The sequence below is a fragment of the Hyla sarda genome, chromosome 5, assembly GCF_029499605.1.
Source record: "Hyla sarda isolate aHylSar1 chromosome 5, aHylSar1.hap1, whole genome shotgun sequence".
NCBI lineage: Eukaryota > Metazoa > Chordata > Amphibia > Anura > Hylidae > Hyla > Hyla sarda.
In genome coordinates, this window is record NC_079193.1 from 374,754,082 (window position 1) to 374,774,081 (window position 20,000).

General features: G+C 43.4%; 1 protein-coding gene across 3 annotated transcripts in view; it reads left to right on the forward strand.

Moving 5' to 3' along the window:
• Nucleotides 1-20,000, forward strand: part of SLC45A4 (solute carrier family 45 member 4) — a 116,574-nt gene that overhangs the window by 55,047 nt on the left and 41,527 nt on the right. For 2 of the 3 annotated variants that reach the window (XM_056522850.1, XM_056522851.1), the window contains exons 2-3: nt 4,708-4,822; nt 5,100-5,331. In XM_056522850.1, the coding sequence (XP_056378825.1) occupies nt 4,724-4,822; nt 5,100-5,331 (331 nt within the window). In that variant the 5' untranslated portion in view covers nt 4,708-4,723. Of the gene's footprint in view, nt 1-1,116; nt 1,245-4,707; nt 4,823-5,099; nt 5,332-20,000 lie in introns of those variants that run through there. The other variant, XM_056522852.1, reaches the window with a different exon arrangement.

The following is a 20,000-nucleotide window of genomic DNA, read 5'->3' on the forward strand; positions in this document are numbered from 1 at the left end:
CGCACTCACCCACTGTCAAAAGCCGGGAACAGGAGAGATTTATTTCAGATCATAAGATCGGAATAACAGGTGCAGGACGTGGAGGAGAGAAAAAAGCCACACACGACTAGTTTCACGCCGGACGGCGCTTTCTCTGGCTGACTTGGCTAGCCAAGTCAGCCAGAGAAAGCGCCGTCCGGCGTGAAACTAGTCGTGTGTGGCTTTTTTCTCTCCTCCACGTCCTGCACCTGTTATTCCGATCTTATGATCTGAAATAAATCTCTCCTGTTCCCGGCTTTTGACAGTGGGTGAGTGCGGTACTTCTTTCTTTACTCGCTTTTTGGATTTATATGAATACTATACAGTTACCTGCACCTCCAGGTCTAGCCTGGATTATCAGTCCACCTGCACAGCCTCGCATTGTATGCTAAGAACTTTACCTGTTACTAAGGGAGATCACACAATAGTGCCACTCATCTTGTTGGACTATATGACTACTATAATACTGCCCCCTATATACAAGAATATGACTACTGTAATACTTTCTCCTATATACAAGAATATAACTACTATAATACTGCTCCCTATATACAAGAATATAATACTATAATACTGCCCCTATATACAAGAATATAACTACTATAATACTGTTCCTATATACAAGAATAGAACTACTATAATACTGCCTCCTATATACAAGAATATAACTGCTGTAATCCTGTCCCTAATAGTCAAGAAAATAGATCCAATGTTAGTAAAAGATTTAATAGTAGAAAAATACAACTTTATTCCTAGCTTTGTTCCTCTATATTGCGTATACATGAACATCTCCACTCAGACAGAGCCAGAAATAAATTTCCTCCCATGGTGGGGTGTGAGGAGACCTCTGTCATTTTCTGCCCCCATTAGTGTCAATTAGTGCTTTGCGCCTCTAGCTTAGAATGTGAATATCTTTTTTTTTTATTTTTTTTCACTCTCATGAATCTGTCTGTCACCGCCGGGTCCTCTCCGAATACCAGACTTGACTTTCTCGCCCTTCCTACAACAACTGATACAATGATTCTACGCTTCCTGAGCGCACGGACCGAGGAAAGAACAAGGCGGGTAGAGTTTAGTCAGCAATGAGTCAGTCCCTTTAAGCATTCTCTCCGAGAAAATTTAAAAACGACTGTAATGGCTTGAAGTCCCAGGGGAACAGAAGTCATTTGGGTTCTATTTTAGGAGATCTTGGCTCCATACGTCAGATCTGTGCTCAGGAAGCTGAGGTAATGCCGCCACATAATGCAACTCGGTGCTGTTATGTCGACAAGACAATAGTGATATCACAAGGATTGTTTTTATATAGTTCTGCTGTGAATGTAGTAGATGCAAAATGGATGCATGTTCTTGGCCACCGCATCAACCCCGATCCTGGTTCTTGTATGTTACTTCTTCCTTTTACAACTTGGGGTCTGAAAAGGGAATTTGGCCACAACTTGAACTTTGCTTCTCCCATAGTACTTTGGTCCAATTCTCCGTCCACCTACTTTGCTTGACTCAAGTAATAGAATGCCGAACCATTGACAAAGAACAAACATGGAGGCCTCTTCTGGTGGATTTGTGTGATAAGTTGGACCCCAATGGTGGGGAAGCGTCTATTACAACTTTAATTTTTTTTAACTTTTTTTTTTTGGTATCACATTTTTTGGACAAGGCCAACTGTTGATATTGAAGTACAGTAGTGCTAAACAACTTATTACCTATCCAAAGGATAGGGGATAAGTGTCTGAGCACAGGGTGTCTGACTGGTGGGTCACCCCGCAATCTCCTGGCTGGGGCCCGCTCTCCCCATGAATGGAGCAGTGTTGACCCCTGCACAAAGCAGTGTCCAACGCCCCTTCCATGCAGGGGACAGCCACAGATACAAGGTTCGTGTATCTCTGACTCTCCCGTAGAGATACATGTAGGGGTAGTGTTAACCAACGCTTTGTGCGGCGGTCAACAGTCTCCTTGCACATAGTAGAGATTGCTCTGTGCACAAGGAGAGCTAGGTGCTGGGCAGGAGTGGTTGTACCCCCCCCCCCCCACTAGATCAGACACTTATCCTATATAATTTGGATAGGAAATAAATTTGAATAGGACCATAGTATTCCTTTAATGGAAAAAAAAAAAAAAACAAGGGCATTTTAAAGTCATTGACTTGAGTTCAGACTATGGTGTCCTAACCAGTTTTAGGCTAAGTTCACACCACAATTTGTGCCTCCAGGGCACGAAAACATTGGGACGCCGTTAGAAACATGCCAATGTATCCATTCTCAGACAGGCATCGACGCCATTCATTTTAATGGCCCAAGTGTAGTCTGGTATTGAATACATTTGGGTTATTTTCCAAACATATTTGAGTTTTGTCGGGGACTTAAAAAAAAAAAAAGCTACAAACTACGCTTCATAGGCAAAGCCAAAGCTCTTATGCTTGGAAAATGACTGAAACGAAGTCGTCGTCCCCCCCCCCCCCCCCCCCCAAGCATATATCCATTGGCATGCTATTTCCTGATGCATCCATGCCTCTGAGGCACAATTTATGGTGTAAACAAAACTTTACCCCAAAAAAGTTTACATTGAAAATTATAGATTATTTGAGCGTTATTGACTGATCGGCGGTGTCCACCTCAAGATGGCTGGTTGTTATAATCTTGACAGAAGATGCACAAAGGAAACTATCAACTGTTTCAGTGGTCGATGATCTACCTAACTGTTTTTTAAAAAAATTTTGATTTCGGTGTTTAAGAAGAGCTTGGTGTGTTTGGTCATCTCCTCTCTGTGCCGGCCTACATATGGCCACCGTTAATCTCTCCCTTTGTTCCTCTGCCAGTTTTATGTATTTTTAGTACTGCTGTCCTGGAGATGTTGTGTGTTTTTTTTTTTTTTTTTTTTTTTTTTTTTTTTTTTGATGGAATTATAAGGTGGTCATTGGCCCATGATCGGGCATCAAATAGAAACCCTGTAAGCAATAGGCAGATTTAGGCAGACCTTGGGTTATCGCGAATGGAAAATACACGTTTTGGCTGAGAAGTGCACTTGCGTGCCTACCACTTGCTGTAGGCTTGTTGGTGGGTTCAGTTTTAAGCTGGCCATATAGTAGATGACTGGGCCTTATTCATTGTGAACAGAAGCCTACGTTCTCTCTTCCGATGGCAGATACTAGGAGAGGTAGGAAGTATTGGGCAAGTTGGGTTTCTTTGTTGACCTTGCTTATGGCAATTTTCCTTCTATATACTGTGGACCTCCCAATATATGAAATCTACAACCCCGAGCATGCCCGGACAGCCAACGGCTGTCCAGGCATGCTCGAGGTTGTAGTTTTGCAACAGCTGGAGATCTACAGTTTGGCAACCATTGGTGTTGATGGGCCAAGAATGATGCTTAGTGATCCCAGCGATCGGCCGATGAACAAATGTTTTTCTCATTTGTCGGCTGAATGCTAGATATAGATATAGCCTGAGAAACTTGTAAAAGGGCCTTCTATGTTTGGGACGAACTATCTGCTCTCACGAAAGCGGTCTTATCATCATCTATTCACCAGCTTCCCGGCAAGGAACTGTTTCTTTTCTCGTTATCACAGATTTGTTAGTTTTTGTTATGTTTTTTTTTTCTTTTATTAAATTCATTTAGTTCCACAACTCCTTTTTTCTCTTTTACTTTCCCTCTTAAACTATCACTAAATTCACTGGACTATCACATCCAATGTAGCTAGTTCAAGACCAAACAAATACTAAATATAATCTTCTTTACAAGATTACCTAAAACCCTATTGGGCTGCATTCACACCATGTTTTTGCAATACAGTTCCCGTATCAGGTTTTTGATAAAAAAAAACAAAAAAAAAAAACTGATTCCTCTAAACCGTTCTAAACTGTATCAAAACGTGTGTACACGTTTTTACCGATTTATGGTTTTAAAAAAAACTGATGCAACCGGACATAATTTTTCAAAGTAAAGTATACGTTTTTAACATCACTCCGTTATGAATAAAGTTTCACTTGTTTGATTGAAATTCCAAGAAATAATTACTTTCGGTGTGCACGGAGCATGTGCTAAATCAATAAACCATATGGTGCAAACCAGATGGAACCGTACACACATTCGGTTCCCTATGGTTCCCATTGACTCCCATGTTAAAAGAACCATATACAATTTTAATACGGTTTTTCATCTGGACCAAAAACTGTGGTAGGCTACGATTTTGGGTACGGGGGGGAAAAAAACATACAAAACCATACATGATGCAAAAACGGACACAACCGGATGCACCGTTTGGCATTCGGTTTTCAATGGAGTCTATGTATACGGTTTTCAAATTTAAAATGTATATGGGAACTGTATTGCAAAAATGTGGTGTGAATTCAGCCTTACAAATATAAGAAAGAATCGGTAAGTGCACAAAACTAGGAATCTCCTATTCAGAGATCCTCCTATGGGTCAATCCCCGTAGGAGTATTTTGAGGATTGACCCATATGAGAAACTCTAAAAAGGAGACTCCTAGTTTTGTGTACTTACCGATTCTTGATTATTATAGTTTATAATAGGGTTTTAGGTAATTTTGTAATAAAGATTATAGTTTAGGTATAATTTTGGTATTTGTTTACTTTCCCTCTTACTATCTCCTCAGGACCTCTCATTGCCCCAACGCCCTTTCACCACTTCGTCCTCTAATGCCGCTTCTGTTTTTGGTTTTTTACTTTTTTCAGATCAATCAGCCGCTCGATGGGGATTAACAGTGCATCACCTGTGTGTGTCGCCTTCCCAGCCTGCAACCGCAAGACCGAGAATTTTACCACCTCTTCTATAGAAATTATGAAACTGGTATTAACTGAATGGCAATTATGGATTTTTAACTCTAATTCACAGTAAACCCATTTAAGCCATATGATTGAATTAGTACCAAATACCGTTCTCTCTTGCACACCCTCACGAAGCCGCGGAGACACCTGCACAGCGGAGTCGGAAGTATTACTTGCACGAGGAACGTGTGGAAAGCTGAACAAGCGAGAAGTCTTTATTTATCTTTGCAGATATATAGTATTAATATTTATATAGAGCCTCTAAAGAATTATAGATATATTTTTGTGGTGATTTGAAGATGGCCCCTCAGAATGCCGACTCGGAATCTATGCAAGTCCCGGACCTTCCCTTAGCCAAGCTGAAGAAGGATGAGCCCAAGGAGAACGAGAGCCGGGATGAGACCATTAGCGAAGTTTCTGTCGACCACATTCCGGTCCGCCTCTGGGTAATGCATGGCGCTGTGATGTTTGGTCGAGAGTTTTGCTACGCGATGGAGACTGCCCTGGTGACGCCCGTTCTGTTGCAGATTGGTAAGTGTGTGTGCACTTTTGCTAGGGATGTCCTGATATTATTATTATTATTATTATTATTATTATTATTATTAATATATTTTTTTTACATTTGAGTACTGATAGATAGATATAGATATAATATATAAATATAATTTTTTTTTCAAGTACTCACCGATACCAATTTTTTTTTTTTATGTCCCGTGACAGCAGAGGTGCCCTTTAGACTTTGTGAAGCCTTAGACGCTAGTCAAACATGAGCCCCCCCCCCCCACTAACACTCATAATTAAGATATGCCCCCCCCCCCCACATTAGGTAGAAGCCCACAGTAAGTAGGTAGGAAATCTGTGTAGAAGGTAAAAGCCTCTGGTAGATGGGGAGCTAGGAAAAACCCTCTATTGGGTAAGAGCTTCTGGTAGGTTGGAAATCTCTCTATTAGGTTGAAGCCCCCCAGTAGGTAGGGAATCCTCCTCCCCAAAAGGTAGAAGCAATCAGAAGATGGGTAGGGAATTCCCCAATTATATTGACGCCCACCAGAAGATGGGTAGGTCGGGAATTGCCCTGGTAGGTTGAAGCCCCCAATGGTTAGGTAGGTAGTAAACAACTTAGAAGGTAGATGCCCCCATTAAGCAGTATCTCCCGATAAGTCAACCCCAAAATAAAATAATAAAATCCCATTCACCTTCCCTCCGCTCCCGCGCTGAGGCCTCTACATCCTCTGCTATTTTAGTGGTGCAGAACCTGCCGTGCAATTAAATGATGATCTCAAGCAGCATGTCCTGCACCACTCCGGATAACGGAACGAACGATGGAGAGGCCGCAGCGCAGGCGCGGAGGGAAGGTGAGAGGGTTTTTTAATTTTCTTTTTTTTTTATGGTCTGCAGGTATCGGGACATTTGCACAATACTCTAATGTCCGGTATTGACACGGATACCAATATATGCATTGGGACACCTCTAGTTTTTGCCTCATAGGTTTTTATTGTATATTCTGTTTCAATTTATAAACAGTGAAACCTCTTCGAGGAGACCCCCCCCCCCAAAATTTGATTTCAAAGTAATCCTCTATTGGGGAGGGTGGGGGTGTCTTCTAAAAGAAAATGGCAACTGTGCAAAGACTGTAGTAGGGTGAAAATTCATCAGACAAAATGAGGTGTGGGTGAGGGGTGGTCTTCTTCTCTTGGAGAGGTTTCACTGTATATAAAACAGACTTTCAGCTCTTCACAGGATATATACGGTACTTCACTTTGTGTCTGTCTCATAATCCAGAACGTTTTGGTAATTTGATGCCCATTATTGTAGTGCTGGATGAATGGAATCTTTTATTTGAGCTTTTGTATAATTTGTATTCTAATTTGAGGGAAATGCTCTTTATATATTTGTAGTAATTTTAAAGCTGACCTATTATTTATACAAACATTTTATTGTATTTGTGGGGATCTGTTTCTCCATTGCTAAGACCCCCAATGTTCAGACTGCCGGTATACTGCATTGCTGAAAGTCCCATAAACATTTTTTTTTATCTTTCTGTATACTGATCTTTATAGCTTTGCAGTGTTGACAAATCATACTGCATACCACCTAGCTTTCCCAGTCTCCTGATGCCCCAACATTGATGGGGTTCAATTCCCTCCCCCTGCCCCTAACTGATGTCTTCCCCCTTACTTTTTTCTCTCAGCCCACAGTAAATCTTCTTGCCCCTATCTCCCTGCCCCCACATCTTTGCACCTGCCTGCTGGACAGTTAAATAATACTTTAACATCCTGCCACCGAACCAATCATGGCAGAGTCTCCCTGATAACTCTATCAGTAGATGTACCGGACGTCCAATAGACTTGCATGGGACTTTCGGTACATCTCCTGATCAATCCAAATGAGATGTAAGGACTGAAATGTACATTACTGAGAGAGACCAATACATAACCCCTCAAATAAAAGTATGCAAAAGGGTAATTCAAGATTTAATGAATGTCAAAAACATAAATAAAAAATACAAATACAATATAGAAAAGGGATAAGGCACCATGAAACGGTCTAGGAAAACTGCATTGGGGCAGACAAACATATTAGGTAAATGTGTACAGAAAACCCAAATGTGGTCTCAGACCGAGCATTCATAATGGCAAAAGAAAGTACTGTAAAACACATACAGAGGTCCACACACAATATGGAGAAAGAAGTCGCACAAGAAACACACTGCAAAAGTATCATGGGAAGATTTACCTAACAAACACAATGTCCAAACATTACATACTGTAACTATCTCGTATCTATCTATCTCTCACCTTCCTAACCAATTGTTCCTCTAGTTCTTAGTTACTCTTCCTAAAGGGCTCTTTCTCCAGCTTTCCTTGAACCCTGAATGGTGCGTGAACTTTTTTTTTTCTTTGGCCACCGTTACATTCTTTCTTGCAGTGATCCTCTTTCCCATTTATACTCCTCTACCTCTGTTCATCCTGAGCTTTCCAGTTCATAGAATAGAATTCCAGCAGTGAAGACTGACACTGATTCCTATAGAGGCAGAGTAAGGTTGACATCAGCTGGATTACACCTCTTTGTACGCCGTGACAGTCTGTACTGGCACCAAAGACCCAGTTAGTCTTTTTTATTGCTGTCAATAACCTAAGTTATCTGCCTGGTCAAGGCCAAAAACAGGTAATCCTTGTATTACTACACAGTCCCTCCTGGCCACTCTCGTACTTTGTGAGTTAATTAATTGCTTTCATCATTCTAGTTGTGGAAAATGTTGGACTGAAACGCGTCAGGTCAGAATAACTCTGACAGGGAGACATGATACCCTGTGTACTGAGAAGTGAATGTGATCCCCTCAGGTATCATTACACTGGGGGCGTGCGGGGGGCGTTGTGTGCGAGGACCAGTCACCGAGGACTCTAATGCAGTGTTTCTCAACCAGTGTGCCTGCAGCTGCTGCAAAACTACAACTCCCAGCATGCCCGGACAGCTGAAGGCTGTCCAGGCATGCTTGGAGTTGTAGTTTTGCACTAGCTGAAGGCACCCTGATTGGGAAACACTGCTCTGATGCTTTAATATTCTAGTCAGGGAGGAATTGGACTGGATCCAAACTGAAATCTAAGTCACAGAGATGGAATTGGTGAAAGGTCTGATCCCAAGGTGACCTCTGCAGAGAAACATGGTGGGGACTAGAAAGAGAGAGTGCAGCTCTGGAGTATAATACTGGATATAACTCAGGATCAGTACAGGATAAGTAATGTAATGTATGTACACAGTGACCCCACCAGCAGAATAGTGAGTACAGCTCTGGAGTATAATACAGGATATAACTCAGGATCAGTACAGGATAAGTAATGTAATGTATGTACACAGTGATCTCACCAGCAGAATAGTGAGTACAGCTCTGGAGTATAATACAGGATATAACTCAGGATCAGTACAGGATAAGTAATGTAATGTATGTACATAGTGACCTCACCAGCAGAATAGTGAGTACAGCTCTGGAGTATAATACAGGATATACCTCAGGATCAGTACAGGATAAGTAATGTAATGTATGTACACAGTGATCTCACCAGCAGAATAGTGAGTACAGCTCTGGAGTATAATACAGGATATAACTCAGGATCAGTACAGGATAAGTAATGTATGTACACAGTGACCTCACCAGCAGAATAGTGAGTACAGCTCTGGAGTATAATACAGGATATAACTCAGGATCAGTACAGGATAAGTAATGTAATGTATGTACACAGTGATCTCACCAGCAGAATAGTGAGTACAGCTCTGGAGTATAATACAGGATATACCTCAGGATCAGTACAGGATAAGTCATGTATACAGTCGGGGAGATATTTCAGAATCCCTGTGAAGGAATAGTTGATCAGTTGATTATAGCAACAAATCAGGTTGCTTCTTTAATTTTTTAGAGGACCGTTTAAAAAAGAAAGAAGCCATCTGATTGGTTGTTATGGGCATCTTTTCTTCTGCACAGGTTTTGATAAATCTCCCCCAGTGACTCCACCAGCAGAATAGTGAGTGCAGCTCTGAGGTATAATACAGGATGTAACATGTGACCTGTGTAAGGGTTTATGGCTTGTGAACTAATATGGTGAACGCAGGAAATGTTTTTTACTGTTGACTCATTTTTATTATACTTTATATGTAATCTTTTTATATAATCTGTGGCTCATCGCCCAGGATGTAGCACCTTGGTTTGGTGATCGGTGACGGTATAGGTGGGTGTGATTTCTCGTTTCTTTTGTCTTATCTTACCTGACACCATGTGATACCTGGAGGCGGAGTTTGCACTTGCACAATGATTATTTGCGCTTGCACAATGATGGCTGTTGTTGTTCTCCTATTCTTCTTTATGACTTAGTGATTAGATAGGACACGGTCCTGCATTTTAATGCCGGTTATGATCTGGCACGTTCAGTGTTGTAATGGCAGATTTGTGTAATCCAAAAAACAATGAGTCACGATGGCGTTCTCCGAGCGGTGGAATTTTCCACTGTAGCAGATTCTCTTATCAGGTGCCTGATGTTCCTTTCAACAAGAGCCCTGAAGAATATGAGGGGGTGTGTGAATCGGGGACAAAATAAAACAGAATTAAAAGTTGGCAATGTCATGGTGTCCCACCCAGGACCGGCACTCGTCCGGGCAATGCTGCAGGGTCACACGTAGGCAACTGGGTGTTTTATCCTATTGCTTCTCTGTGATCTTATATGGTCAGAACTTTTATCGGAAATGGTCCTGGAACGGTTTTCCAGACAGCTTAGTAATCAGCGCTCTCTCCCGATGCCCCTCCGTACACATGCACACTCACCTCTGTCATCAGCTCTCTCTCCTGATTCCCCCCCCCCCCCCATGCACACTCGCATCAATCAGTGCTCTCTCCCGATCCCCCACCCCCATACACATGCACACTCACATCAATCATCAGCTATCTCCCCCTCCCCCCATACACATGCACACTTACCTCTGTCATCAGCTATCTCTCCTGACCCCCCCCATACACATGCACACTCGCATCAATAATCAGCTATCTCCCCCTCCCCCCATACATATGCACACTCACCTGTCATCAGCTGTCTCTCCTGCCCCCCATACACATGCACACTCACCTCAATCATCAGAGCTCTCTCCCGACCCCCCCCATACACATGCACACTCACCTGTCATCAGCTATCTCTCCTGCCCCCCATACACATGCACACTCACCTCAATCATCAGAGCTCTCTCCCGACCCCCCCCCATACACATGCACACTCACCTGTCATCAGCAGTCTCTCCTGCCCCCCCAATACACATGCACACTCGCCTCAATCATTAGAGCTCTCTCCTGACCCCCCCCCCATACACATGCACACTCACCTGTCATCAGCTCTCTCCTGACCCCCCCCCCATACATATGCACACTCACCTGTCATCAGCTATCTCTCCTGCCCCCCATACACATGCACACTCACCTCAATCATCAGAGCTCTCTCCCGACCCCCCCCCCCATACACATGCACACTCGCCTCTGTCATCAGCTATCTCTCCTGACTCCCCCCCCCCCCCCCCCCCCATACACATGCACACTCACCTCAATCATCAGTTATCTCTCCTCAGTCCTATCTCTCTGATTTCCCCCATACGCTTCACCAGTCTTTCCCAACCAGGGGGCCTCCATCTGTTGCAAAACTACAACTTCCAGCATGCTGAGAGTTGTAGTTTTGCAACAGCTGGAGGCCCCCTGGTTGGGAAAGACTGACTCCTCAATCATCAGCCATGTCTCCTAATCCTCTTAGTATATATACATTCAGGATTCTAGGAAAGCTGGGTGAGTATTGGTTGTCACCCAGCTTTTCCCTATCGCAGGGTTGCTGTATATGATCTGGGGTTATTTTCAGCGACATCTTGTCCTGCACTGCTGTTATTATCTCTGGCATTTTGTTGTCCTCTCCTCGGCGGCCGCTCTCACCGTCGGATCATGTATCTGGGTCGCCTTGTAGCTCGGCACCTTTTTACACCCAGATCTAAATCGGTAGCAGATATGACCGTTATGTAGATGTAGGTCACGGGCGGCGAACACGGCCTGGCAGCTATTGATAAGCGGTCATGTTACATTAACTGCTCGGACGCCAAGGCGGGAGTCCTCTACAATTTGGATTTACCAGTTTTATTTGTATTTTTTTTATTTGACAACATTTTCAAGATCTCTGCTTGCGGTCAGTGAAAAGGAACATTCCTGTTTTTAGCTAAATTAGGATTGGTCTACCAGCTGTTGCCTAGCTACAATTCCCTGCATGCGCAGATACTTAAAGGGGTACTACTGTGGAAAACTTTTTAATTTTTTAATTTTAAATTTTTGGTCAACTGGTGCCAGAAGGTTATTAGAAAATCTTAATCCTTCCAGTACTTTTTAGGGCTGTATACTACAGAGGAAATGTTTATCTTTTTGGATTTCTCTTATTTCACGAGCACAGTGCTCTCTGCTGACCTCAGCTGTTCATTTTAGGAACTGTCCAGAGCTGGAGAAAATCCCCATAGCAAACATATGCTGCTCTGAACAGTTCCTAAAATGGACAGAGATGTCAGCAGAGAGCACTGGTGGTGGGGGTGTGTGTGATCTTAACTAAGATCAGGTGACTTGGATGTTCCATTATTGGATCAAGCCAGACTTTTTCTTTAATTGCTTTAGATTTGTAGCTACAGGCGGGGCCCCCAGTCATAACGCACACACCGGGTGCCCAGCCCCTGCCATGTGCAGTATGGGTATAGATGACATGTTAGTTCCGCCCAGCGGAGGGGCCGGCTGCGGTGGATGTCATTGACCTTGTCTGCTATATGTGCCAGTATCCCAGTGCTCTTGTATGTACCTCATAAATGTCGCTGTTCTCTGTGTATATGAAGTAGAAGGGTGCGCTGGCCTCTCTGAGGGAGATTTATCAAAACCTATCCAGAGGAAAAGTTGCTGAGTTGCCTATAGCAACCAATCAGATCGCTGCTTTCATTTCTTACAGGACTTTTCAAAAATGAAAGAAGTGATCTGATTGGTTGCTATGAGCAACTTTTCCTCTATGCAGGTTTTGATAAATCTCCCCCTCTGTGTAAATGAAGTAGAGGGGTGCGTTGCCTTTTAAAGAGATTTTGAAAGTGTTCTGCTTTTGTATGAAGATATATACACAAAAAGTGCTACTGTCCTTAAGTAGATACAATATCCAGTAAATAGACAATGCTCTGTGAGCTGGACTCCAGACTGATACATTGTACACAGCTCGTCTTGCTCTCAGCTGAGAAGGGATACAATTGTATCCAGTCTAGACAATGCTCTGTGAGCTAAACATCCTGGACTCCAGACTGATACATTGTACATAGCTAGTCCTGCTCTCAGCTGAGAAGTGATACAATTGTATCCAGTCTATAGACAATGCTCTGTGAGCTAAACATCCTGGACTCCAGACTGATACATTGTATATAGCTAGTCCTGCTCTCAGCTGAGAAGTATATACAGTTGTATCCAGTCTAGACAATGCTCTGTGAGCTAAACATCCTGGACTCCAGACTGATACATTGTACATAACTAGTCCTTCTTTAGAGCTTTTCCTTATAGACTAATTAAACATCCTCTAGGGCAGACCCCCCCCCCCCCCCAAAAGCTGTGGCTTGTACAACTCCCAGCATGACTGAAACCCATAGGCTGACAGGTTATGCTGGGAGTTGTAGTTGTAGGTCTGCAAGAGGCTGACTGACTCGGGGGCTGGTAGTTAAGGTGGAATGACTTTTATATAATGTTAGTGGTGACATATTTAGTGCCAGAGTCGTCTCCTGACTGAATGTGTCACATTATTGGAGGTGTTGGGGTCCCCGGTGACTGGCAGCAGCTTCCCTATAAATTTCCAAAACAAGGATCACATTTCACGACTGATCGCTCACAACACGTGTATCATGTCTCCATACTGAGGGGAGGGGCAACACGCAGCACTGCCTCATGCTTAAGAGGGATCTGCGCTTGTCTTCGGGCTAAATGGCTATGCTGTGAGATACCATAACACTGTGGCTAGCTTTTTGTGAACTGGTATTTCCTGTTTGAGTTTTCTCTTTTGCCTACAAATCCCATAATTCCATTTTCCTCCTTTCCACACATCAGACACCCCACCCATTGAAACAACTGAAAACCACAGGTCTTTTGAATGAATGCAGCTCAATCAGGGTGCCTGCAGCTGTTGCATTAGTTTCAGATTGATCGCTCCACCCATTGAAGCAGACAGGCTCCCTTTCATCAGCTGATTAGTGATGTCAGGTCTCGGCCGCATTGCAAGCTGGGAAAAATCTGAGACAACAGTCATTTTGTATGCTGAGAAAAATAAATATTGGGGTGAAAATCGCATAATTGTGAGAAAACCGCCACATACAGGTACAGACACTATATTATGAACTACACTAACTTTACAGCCCCTGTAGCATAGTCAAATAAAGGGTTATTCCAGGAATATTTTTTAAGACCTTCATCATCTTTTGGACGAGTTGGAAGAAGTACGAGGATAAGCGCTTTACTGCCATTATAAGTCTATAAAAGAAAACAAAGGCGCTCCGTAGTGTAACAACACAGGAAAGTAGTGTGGAAAATGGTGGACGCCGCTTACCACAGTTGGTTGTGTAACCACAGACACAATAATGCTAATCGCGTGTAGAGGCAAACGCAATCCGGTCTGCAGCCGTCCTGCACAGGTAAGGCTAGGTTCACACGGCCGTTGTCTCTCGTCCCGTTGTCAGGGGCATCCTGTTGCATCAGTTTTTAATCCGTTTTTTTTCCTCACATCTCTTCTGAGCATGCTCAGCAGTAATAACGCATCAAGAACGGGTGCAAACGGAGACATTAAAAGCTCATCCGTTTTCAGTCCGTTACCCATAGACTTCAATGTTAAATTTATAATATCCATTTCTATTCGGTTATTTTTGACAGGAGATAAAATACTGCATTCACCATCTTCGCCCCCTCCCATAGACTTGCATTGAGGGGGCGGAGCTATGACATCATTAGCTGCCGGCACCAGCTACAGCGTTTGGAACAGTTTGTTCCAAACGCTGAGCAGCGGAGTACCCCTTTTACAAGGGGGCAGATTAATGTGAACGAGCCCTGATGCACAAAAACAGGAAAGACTTCACTGGAGTGGTGCTGACTGGAACCACCACATAAAAATCAATAAAATGTATTTTTTTTTTCTCTCCACAATGCAACGCATTTCGCTGCATATGCGCAGCTTCATCAGGAATAATTTTTTTTTTTGTTTTTTATTGATTCTGATGTACTTCCAGTCCTGCTGTTCCTTGGGATGTTTTTTTCTGTATTTGTAAATTTATAAGTCTATGGTGCTCGTCTCATGAAGTGCCTAGCTTTGCTTTTCTATGCCTATGAAAAGATAAAAAATTAAAATTAATGAGGTATATTAAAAAGGTTAATTTACAACATATAACAAAAACTCTGGTGGAAAACCATTTTTATTTTAAATCAGTTTGTGCCAGAAACTTAAACAGATTTGTAAATGACTTCTATTTAAAAAATCTTTACCCTTCCAGTACTTTTTAGCAGCCATTTGCTATAGAGGAAATTATTTTCTTTTTTAATTTTTGTCTTGTCCACACTGCTCTCTGCTGACACCCGATGCCTGTGTCAGGAACCGTCCAGAGCAGGAGAAAATCCTCATAGCAAACCTATGCTGCTCTAGACATTTCCTGACACAGACAGAGGTGTCAGCAGAGAGCACTGTGGAAAGACACAAAAAAAAAAATCACAAAGAAAAGCATTTCCTCTGTAGCATACAGCTGCTAAAAAGTATTGGAAGGGTAAAGATGTTTTAATAGAAGTCATTTACAAATCTGTTTAACTTTCTGGTACCGGTTGATTTAAAAAATAAATAAATACCGTAAATGTTTTCCACCGGAGTACCCCTTTTTAATGAAACTTTTTTTTATGAATTTGACAATGCCCATTTAATTTAAAACATTATAAAGTAACATAAGTCCAGAGCTTGATGCTGTCGCCTCCTGAATTTTTCCACTGCCCCGGATCCCACAAGATGACACGATGTTCCAGACCGGAGCGCGGTCACAGCCTTTTCTTTCTCTCTCTCAAGTGATTTTGTTATTGTAGTCGCGCCGCTGGAAATGGGGCCCCCCCACGAGGCCTGGACTTTGGCCGCTGCCCGTAAGTAGAAGCTGCGTGAAGATCTGAGGGAAAGGTCGTCCGCTCTGCGTCCTCTGAAGATGTGACCTGCATACGCTGACAGCGCTTTGTATTCACAGCCACCCTCCTCCTGCGTCAGTATCCAGCAGAACGCCGCCGCCTGATTGGCCGAAAGCTGCTTGTGTAATATCTGCAAGACCTTGTCGTAGTGTATTGACCGCTCTGTAGTAGCATCACCCGGACGGGACCATCCATCAACGTCAGGGATTGGCAGAATGTTTTTCGCCTGTCCTGGGGACACGTTAAGTAAATTGATCGGCCCCGTCCTCATTCACTTAGGGCAGATTTAAAGGGAACCTGTCACTATGATAGACGTCTTTACATTAGTGCATCAACTTGATACCCCGAGAATACATGTACACAGGTTTTATTATTATTATTATTATTTATTTATTTATGCAAATTTGTCTGATAACCCTGCCCCAGTCTGTGTTGTAGTTCATATAGCGGTGCTTCCCAACCAGGGTGCCTCCAGCTGTTGCAAAACTACAACTCCCTGCATGCCCGGACAGCCTACGGCTGTCCGGGCATGCTGGGGGTTGTAGTTTTGCAACAGCTGGAGGCACCCTGGTTGGGAAACAATGTTGTACAGTCTTTGGTGGCTGGGGGGGGGGGGGGTATAACTATTTATTTATAAATATAATATAAATAAAAAAATATATATAGATATGATTTATAGCCCATAGTGATAGCAGTACACATTGGGGGAGATTTATCAAAACCTGTGTAGAGGAAGAGTGGTGCAATTGGCCATAGCAACCAATCAGATCGCTTCTTTCATTTTTTTTTTTTTTAACCCCTTGCCGCCTTTCACTTTAAAGGACAACTGCAGTGCAATATACACTTATCCCAGATCTACAGGGGGGTTACGCGTTTGATCACGGGGGGTCCGACCGCTGGGACCCCCTGAGATCTCCCTAACGGGGCGCTGCCATTAGCACTCATAGTGAGCGCTAAGACGCGTAGCGTCGACCTAGAGGTCGACGGTGACGCCCAGTCTCCTCCCCGCCTCTCCCATAGAGCTGCATGGAGGAGGCGTGCTGGCCGCAACGTCATGCTGCGGCAGGCACGCCAACTACACGGGAGAGCCATGGCACAGCCGTGGCCTCATACAGGAGATCGTGGGGGTCTCAGCGGTCGGACCCCCCCCCCCCCCCATCAAACACTTATCCCCTATCTACAGGGGATAAGTGTATATTGCGCTGCAGTTGTCCTTTAACCACCTTTTCTTTTTGATGAAGTTAAGAAATTATCCTAAGGCTAAGTGTCCACTTAGTATTCCAAAAACTGCCAGAAAAAATAAACCGTCACTGCAGTTTTTGAGCCAAAGCCCGAAGTGTATTCAAAAGGAAGAGAACATATAAAGGAAGGACTTACACTTCTTCTCCTTTTGGATCCTCTTCTGACTTTGGCTCAAAAACTGCAGTGGCAGGTATCCAAAAACTGCCAGAAAAAAAACCAAGTGGAAACTTAGTCTTAAAGGAGTACTCCGCCCCTAGACATCTTATTCCCTATCCAAAGGATAGGGGATAAGATGTCAGATCGGCGGGGTCCTCCTGCTGGGGACCCCCGGGATCTCTGCTGCGGCACCCCGCTATCATTACTGCACAGAGCTAACTCGCTCCGTGCCTAATGACTGGCGATACAGGGGCCAGAGTATTGTTATGTCACCGCTCCGCCCCCTCATGACATCACAGCCCGCCCCCTTAATGCAAGTCTATGGGAGGGGGTGTGATGGCTGCCACGCCCCCTCCCATAGACTTGTATTGAGGGGGCGGAGCGGTGACGTAACAATGCTCCGGCCACTGTATCGCCAGTCATTAGGCACGGAGCGAGTTAGCTATGTGCAGTAATGATAGCGGGGTGCCGCAGCGGAGATCCCGGGGGTCCCCAGCAGCAGGACCCCGGCGATCTGACCTCTTATCCTCTATCCTTTGGATAGGGGATAAGATGCTAGGGGCAGAGTACCCCTTTTAATATATCCTTAGTCTAGACCAATTTTTCCCCAAGCGCGGTCCTCAAGCACCCCCAACAGAATCAGGTCTGTGGTGATGCCTGAGGAAATGACCATAGAGATCACTTGTGAAAGACTAAGGGAATCCTGACGACATGACCTGTGGGAGGCACTCGAGAGGCTCCCAGGAAACCCCTTACCGCCCTTTAACGTCCCAGCAGGGGTATGAAGAGTTCAGGAGCTGGTGATCCTGGCTTCTGTCAGCAACCAGGAAGCGTGGCTAATGCTGTACATTCCCGATCAGGCCAATGTCCAGCATAAACCCATTAGCCACCGCAGTTGAAGTCGATTGCGGCGTCTAAAAGTGCCAAAATTTGTTGCTAGTACCAGATCGGGACTAAAGTGGGGAAACTGCAATTTCCTGATCACCTGTAAGGACAGAGGAAAGTCTCATGCTTGCTTCCCTGCTTTCCGATCAGGGCTTCTATGGTGCAGCCAGCCATGGCAGGCTGTAGCAGTGGAGCGCTGATAACACTGATCAATGCTCTTCTATGGAGCAGCATTGAACAGTGTATGCAATCTGAAGATTGCAGATAATAGTCTCCTATGGGGACTAAGAAATTGTTAATAAATATGAATGAACCCCTTCCCTAATAAAAATTAGAATCACCCCCCCTTTTCACATTTTTTAAAATAAAGTATAAAAATAAAATAAACACTTGTATCGCCGCATGCGTAAATGTCCAAACTATTACAATATAAGGTTAATAAAACTGCACACCCAAAAAAAAGTCAAGAAAAGCTCCCAAAAGTTGCTAAATTGCTTATTTTTCCAATTCTCCCCTCAAATATTTTTTAGTTGGTGGTAAAATGATTGATGTCATTACAAAGTACAGTTGGTTGTGCAAAAACAAGCCCTTATATGGGTCCGTAAGTGGAAACTTGAAAGCGTTATGGCTTTAAGAAGATGCAGAGAGGGGAAAAAAGTCCCATGTCCTTAAGAGGTTAAAAATGAAAGAAGGTTGTTATGGACGACTGCACTTCTCTTCTCTACACAGGTTTTGATAAATCTATATTTAGACTACTATATTTACTGATCCCAAAACGATAAGTATACAGATATAGCTGGAGGGGAGGTGTATAACTACTATATATCCTGATCCCATAACGATAGCAGCAGCAATATACAGATAGAGCTGGAGGAGAGGTCTAAAACTAATCTATATCCTAATACCAGAGAGATAGCAGTAGTATACAGATGGAGCTGTAGGGAACGTGTATAACTACTATATTTACTAATCCCAAAATGGCAGCAGCAGCAGTATACAGATAGAGCTGGAGGAGAGGTATAAAACTAATCTATATCCTAATAGCATAGAGATAGTAGCAGTATACAGATAGAGCTGTAGGGGATTTGTATAACTACTATATATGCTGATCCCATAGAGATAGCAGCAGTATACAGGTAGAGCTGTAGGGGAGATTTATAGCTTCTATATACACTGATCCCATAGAAATAGCAGCAGCAGTATACAGATAAAACTGGGAGGGGAGGGATGTGGGAGCTAGCAGGATTGATATAATAGTTGATTATGTCATTCTGTAGGTAACTGGAAGTCAGCGTACCCACTTGCCATGACACCTTAAAGGGGTACTCCAGTGGAAAACTTTTTTTTTTTTTTTTTTTTTTAATCAACTGGTGCCAGAAAGTTAAACAGATTTGTAAAAATCTTAATCCTTCCAGTACTTATTAGCTTCTGAATGCTACAGAGGAAATTCTTTTCTTTTTGGAACACCGAGCTCTCTGCTGACATCACGAGCACAGTGCTCTCTGCTGACATCTAAGAACTGTCCAGAGTAGGAGAAAATCCCCATAGCAAACATATGCTGCTCTGGATAGTTCCTAAAATGGACAGAGATGTCAGCAGAGAGCACTGTGCTTGTGATGTCAGCAGAGAGCACTGTGTTCCAAAAAGAAAAGAATTTCCTCGGTAGTATTCAGCAGCTAATAAGTACTGGAAGGACAGATTTTTTTAATAGAAGTAATTTACAAATCTGTTTAACTTTCTGGCACCAGTTGATTTAAAAAAAAAAAAAAAAAAGTTTTCCACCGGAGTACCCCTTTTAAGCACTGATTTTCTTCGGGTCAGGTTAGTGATAACATGACCCAGTTTAGTAATAAAATGCATGGATGCAGTTGTAATGTATGACTAGTGAAATGTGAATAAAAAGTGCTCCTGGGATTGTTCATTTACACTTATCTGTAACCATACTGCTTTCTTTTTTACTTTTGTCAGCACAGTCTAGCTTAAAGGGGTACTCCGCCCCTAAACGTCTTATACTGTATCCAAAGGGTAGGGGGATAAGAAGTCTGATCGCGAGGGGTCCTGTTGCTGGGAACTCCCGCGATCTCTCCTGCAGCACCATGCCTGATGATGGGCGATACAGGGGCCGGAGTATCGTGACGTCATGCCCCGCCCCCTCCTGTCAAATTGTATTGAGGGGGTGGGGCCATGATGTCACGATCCT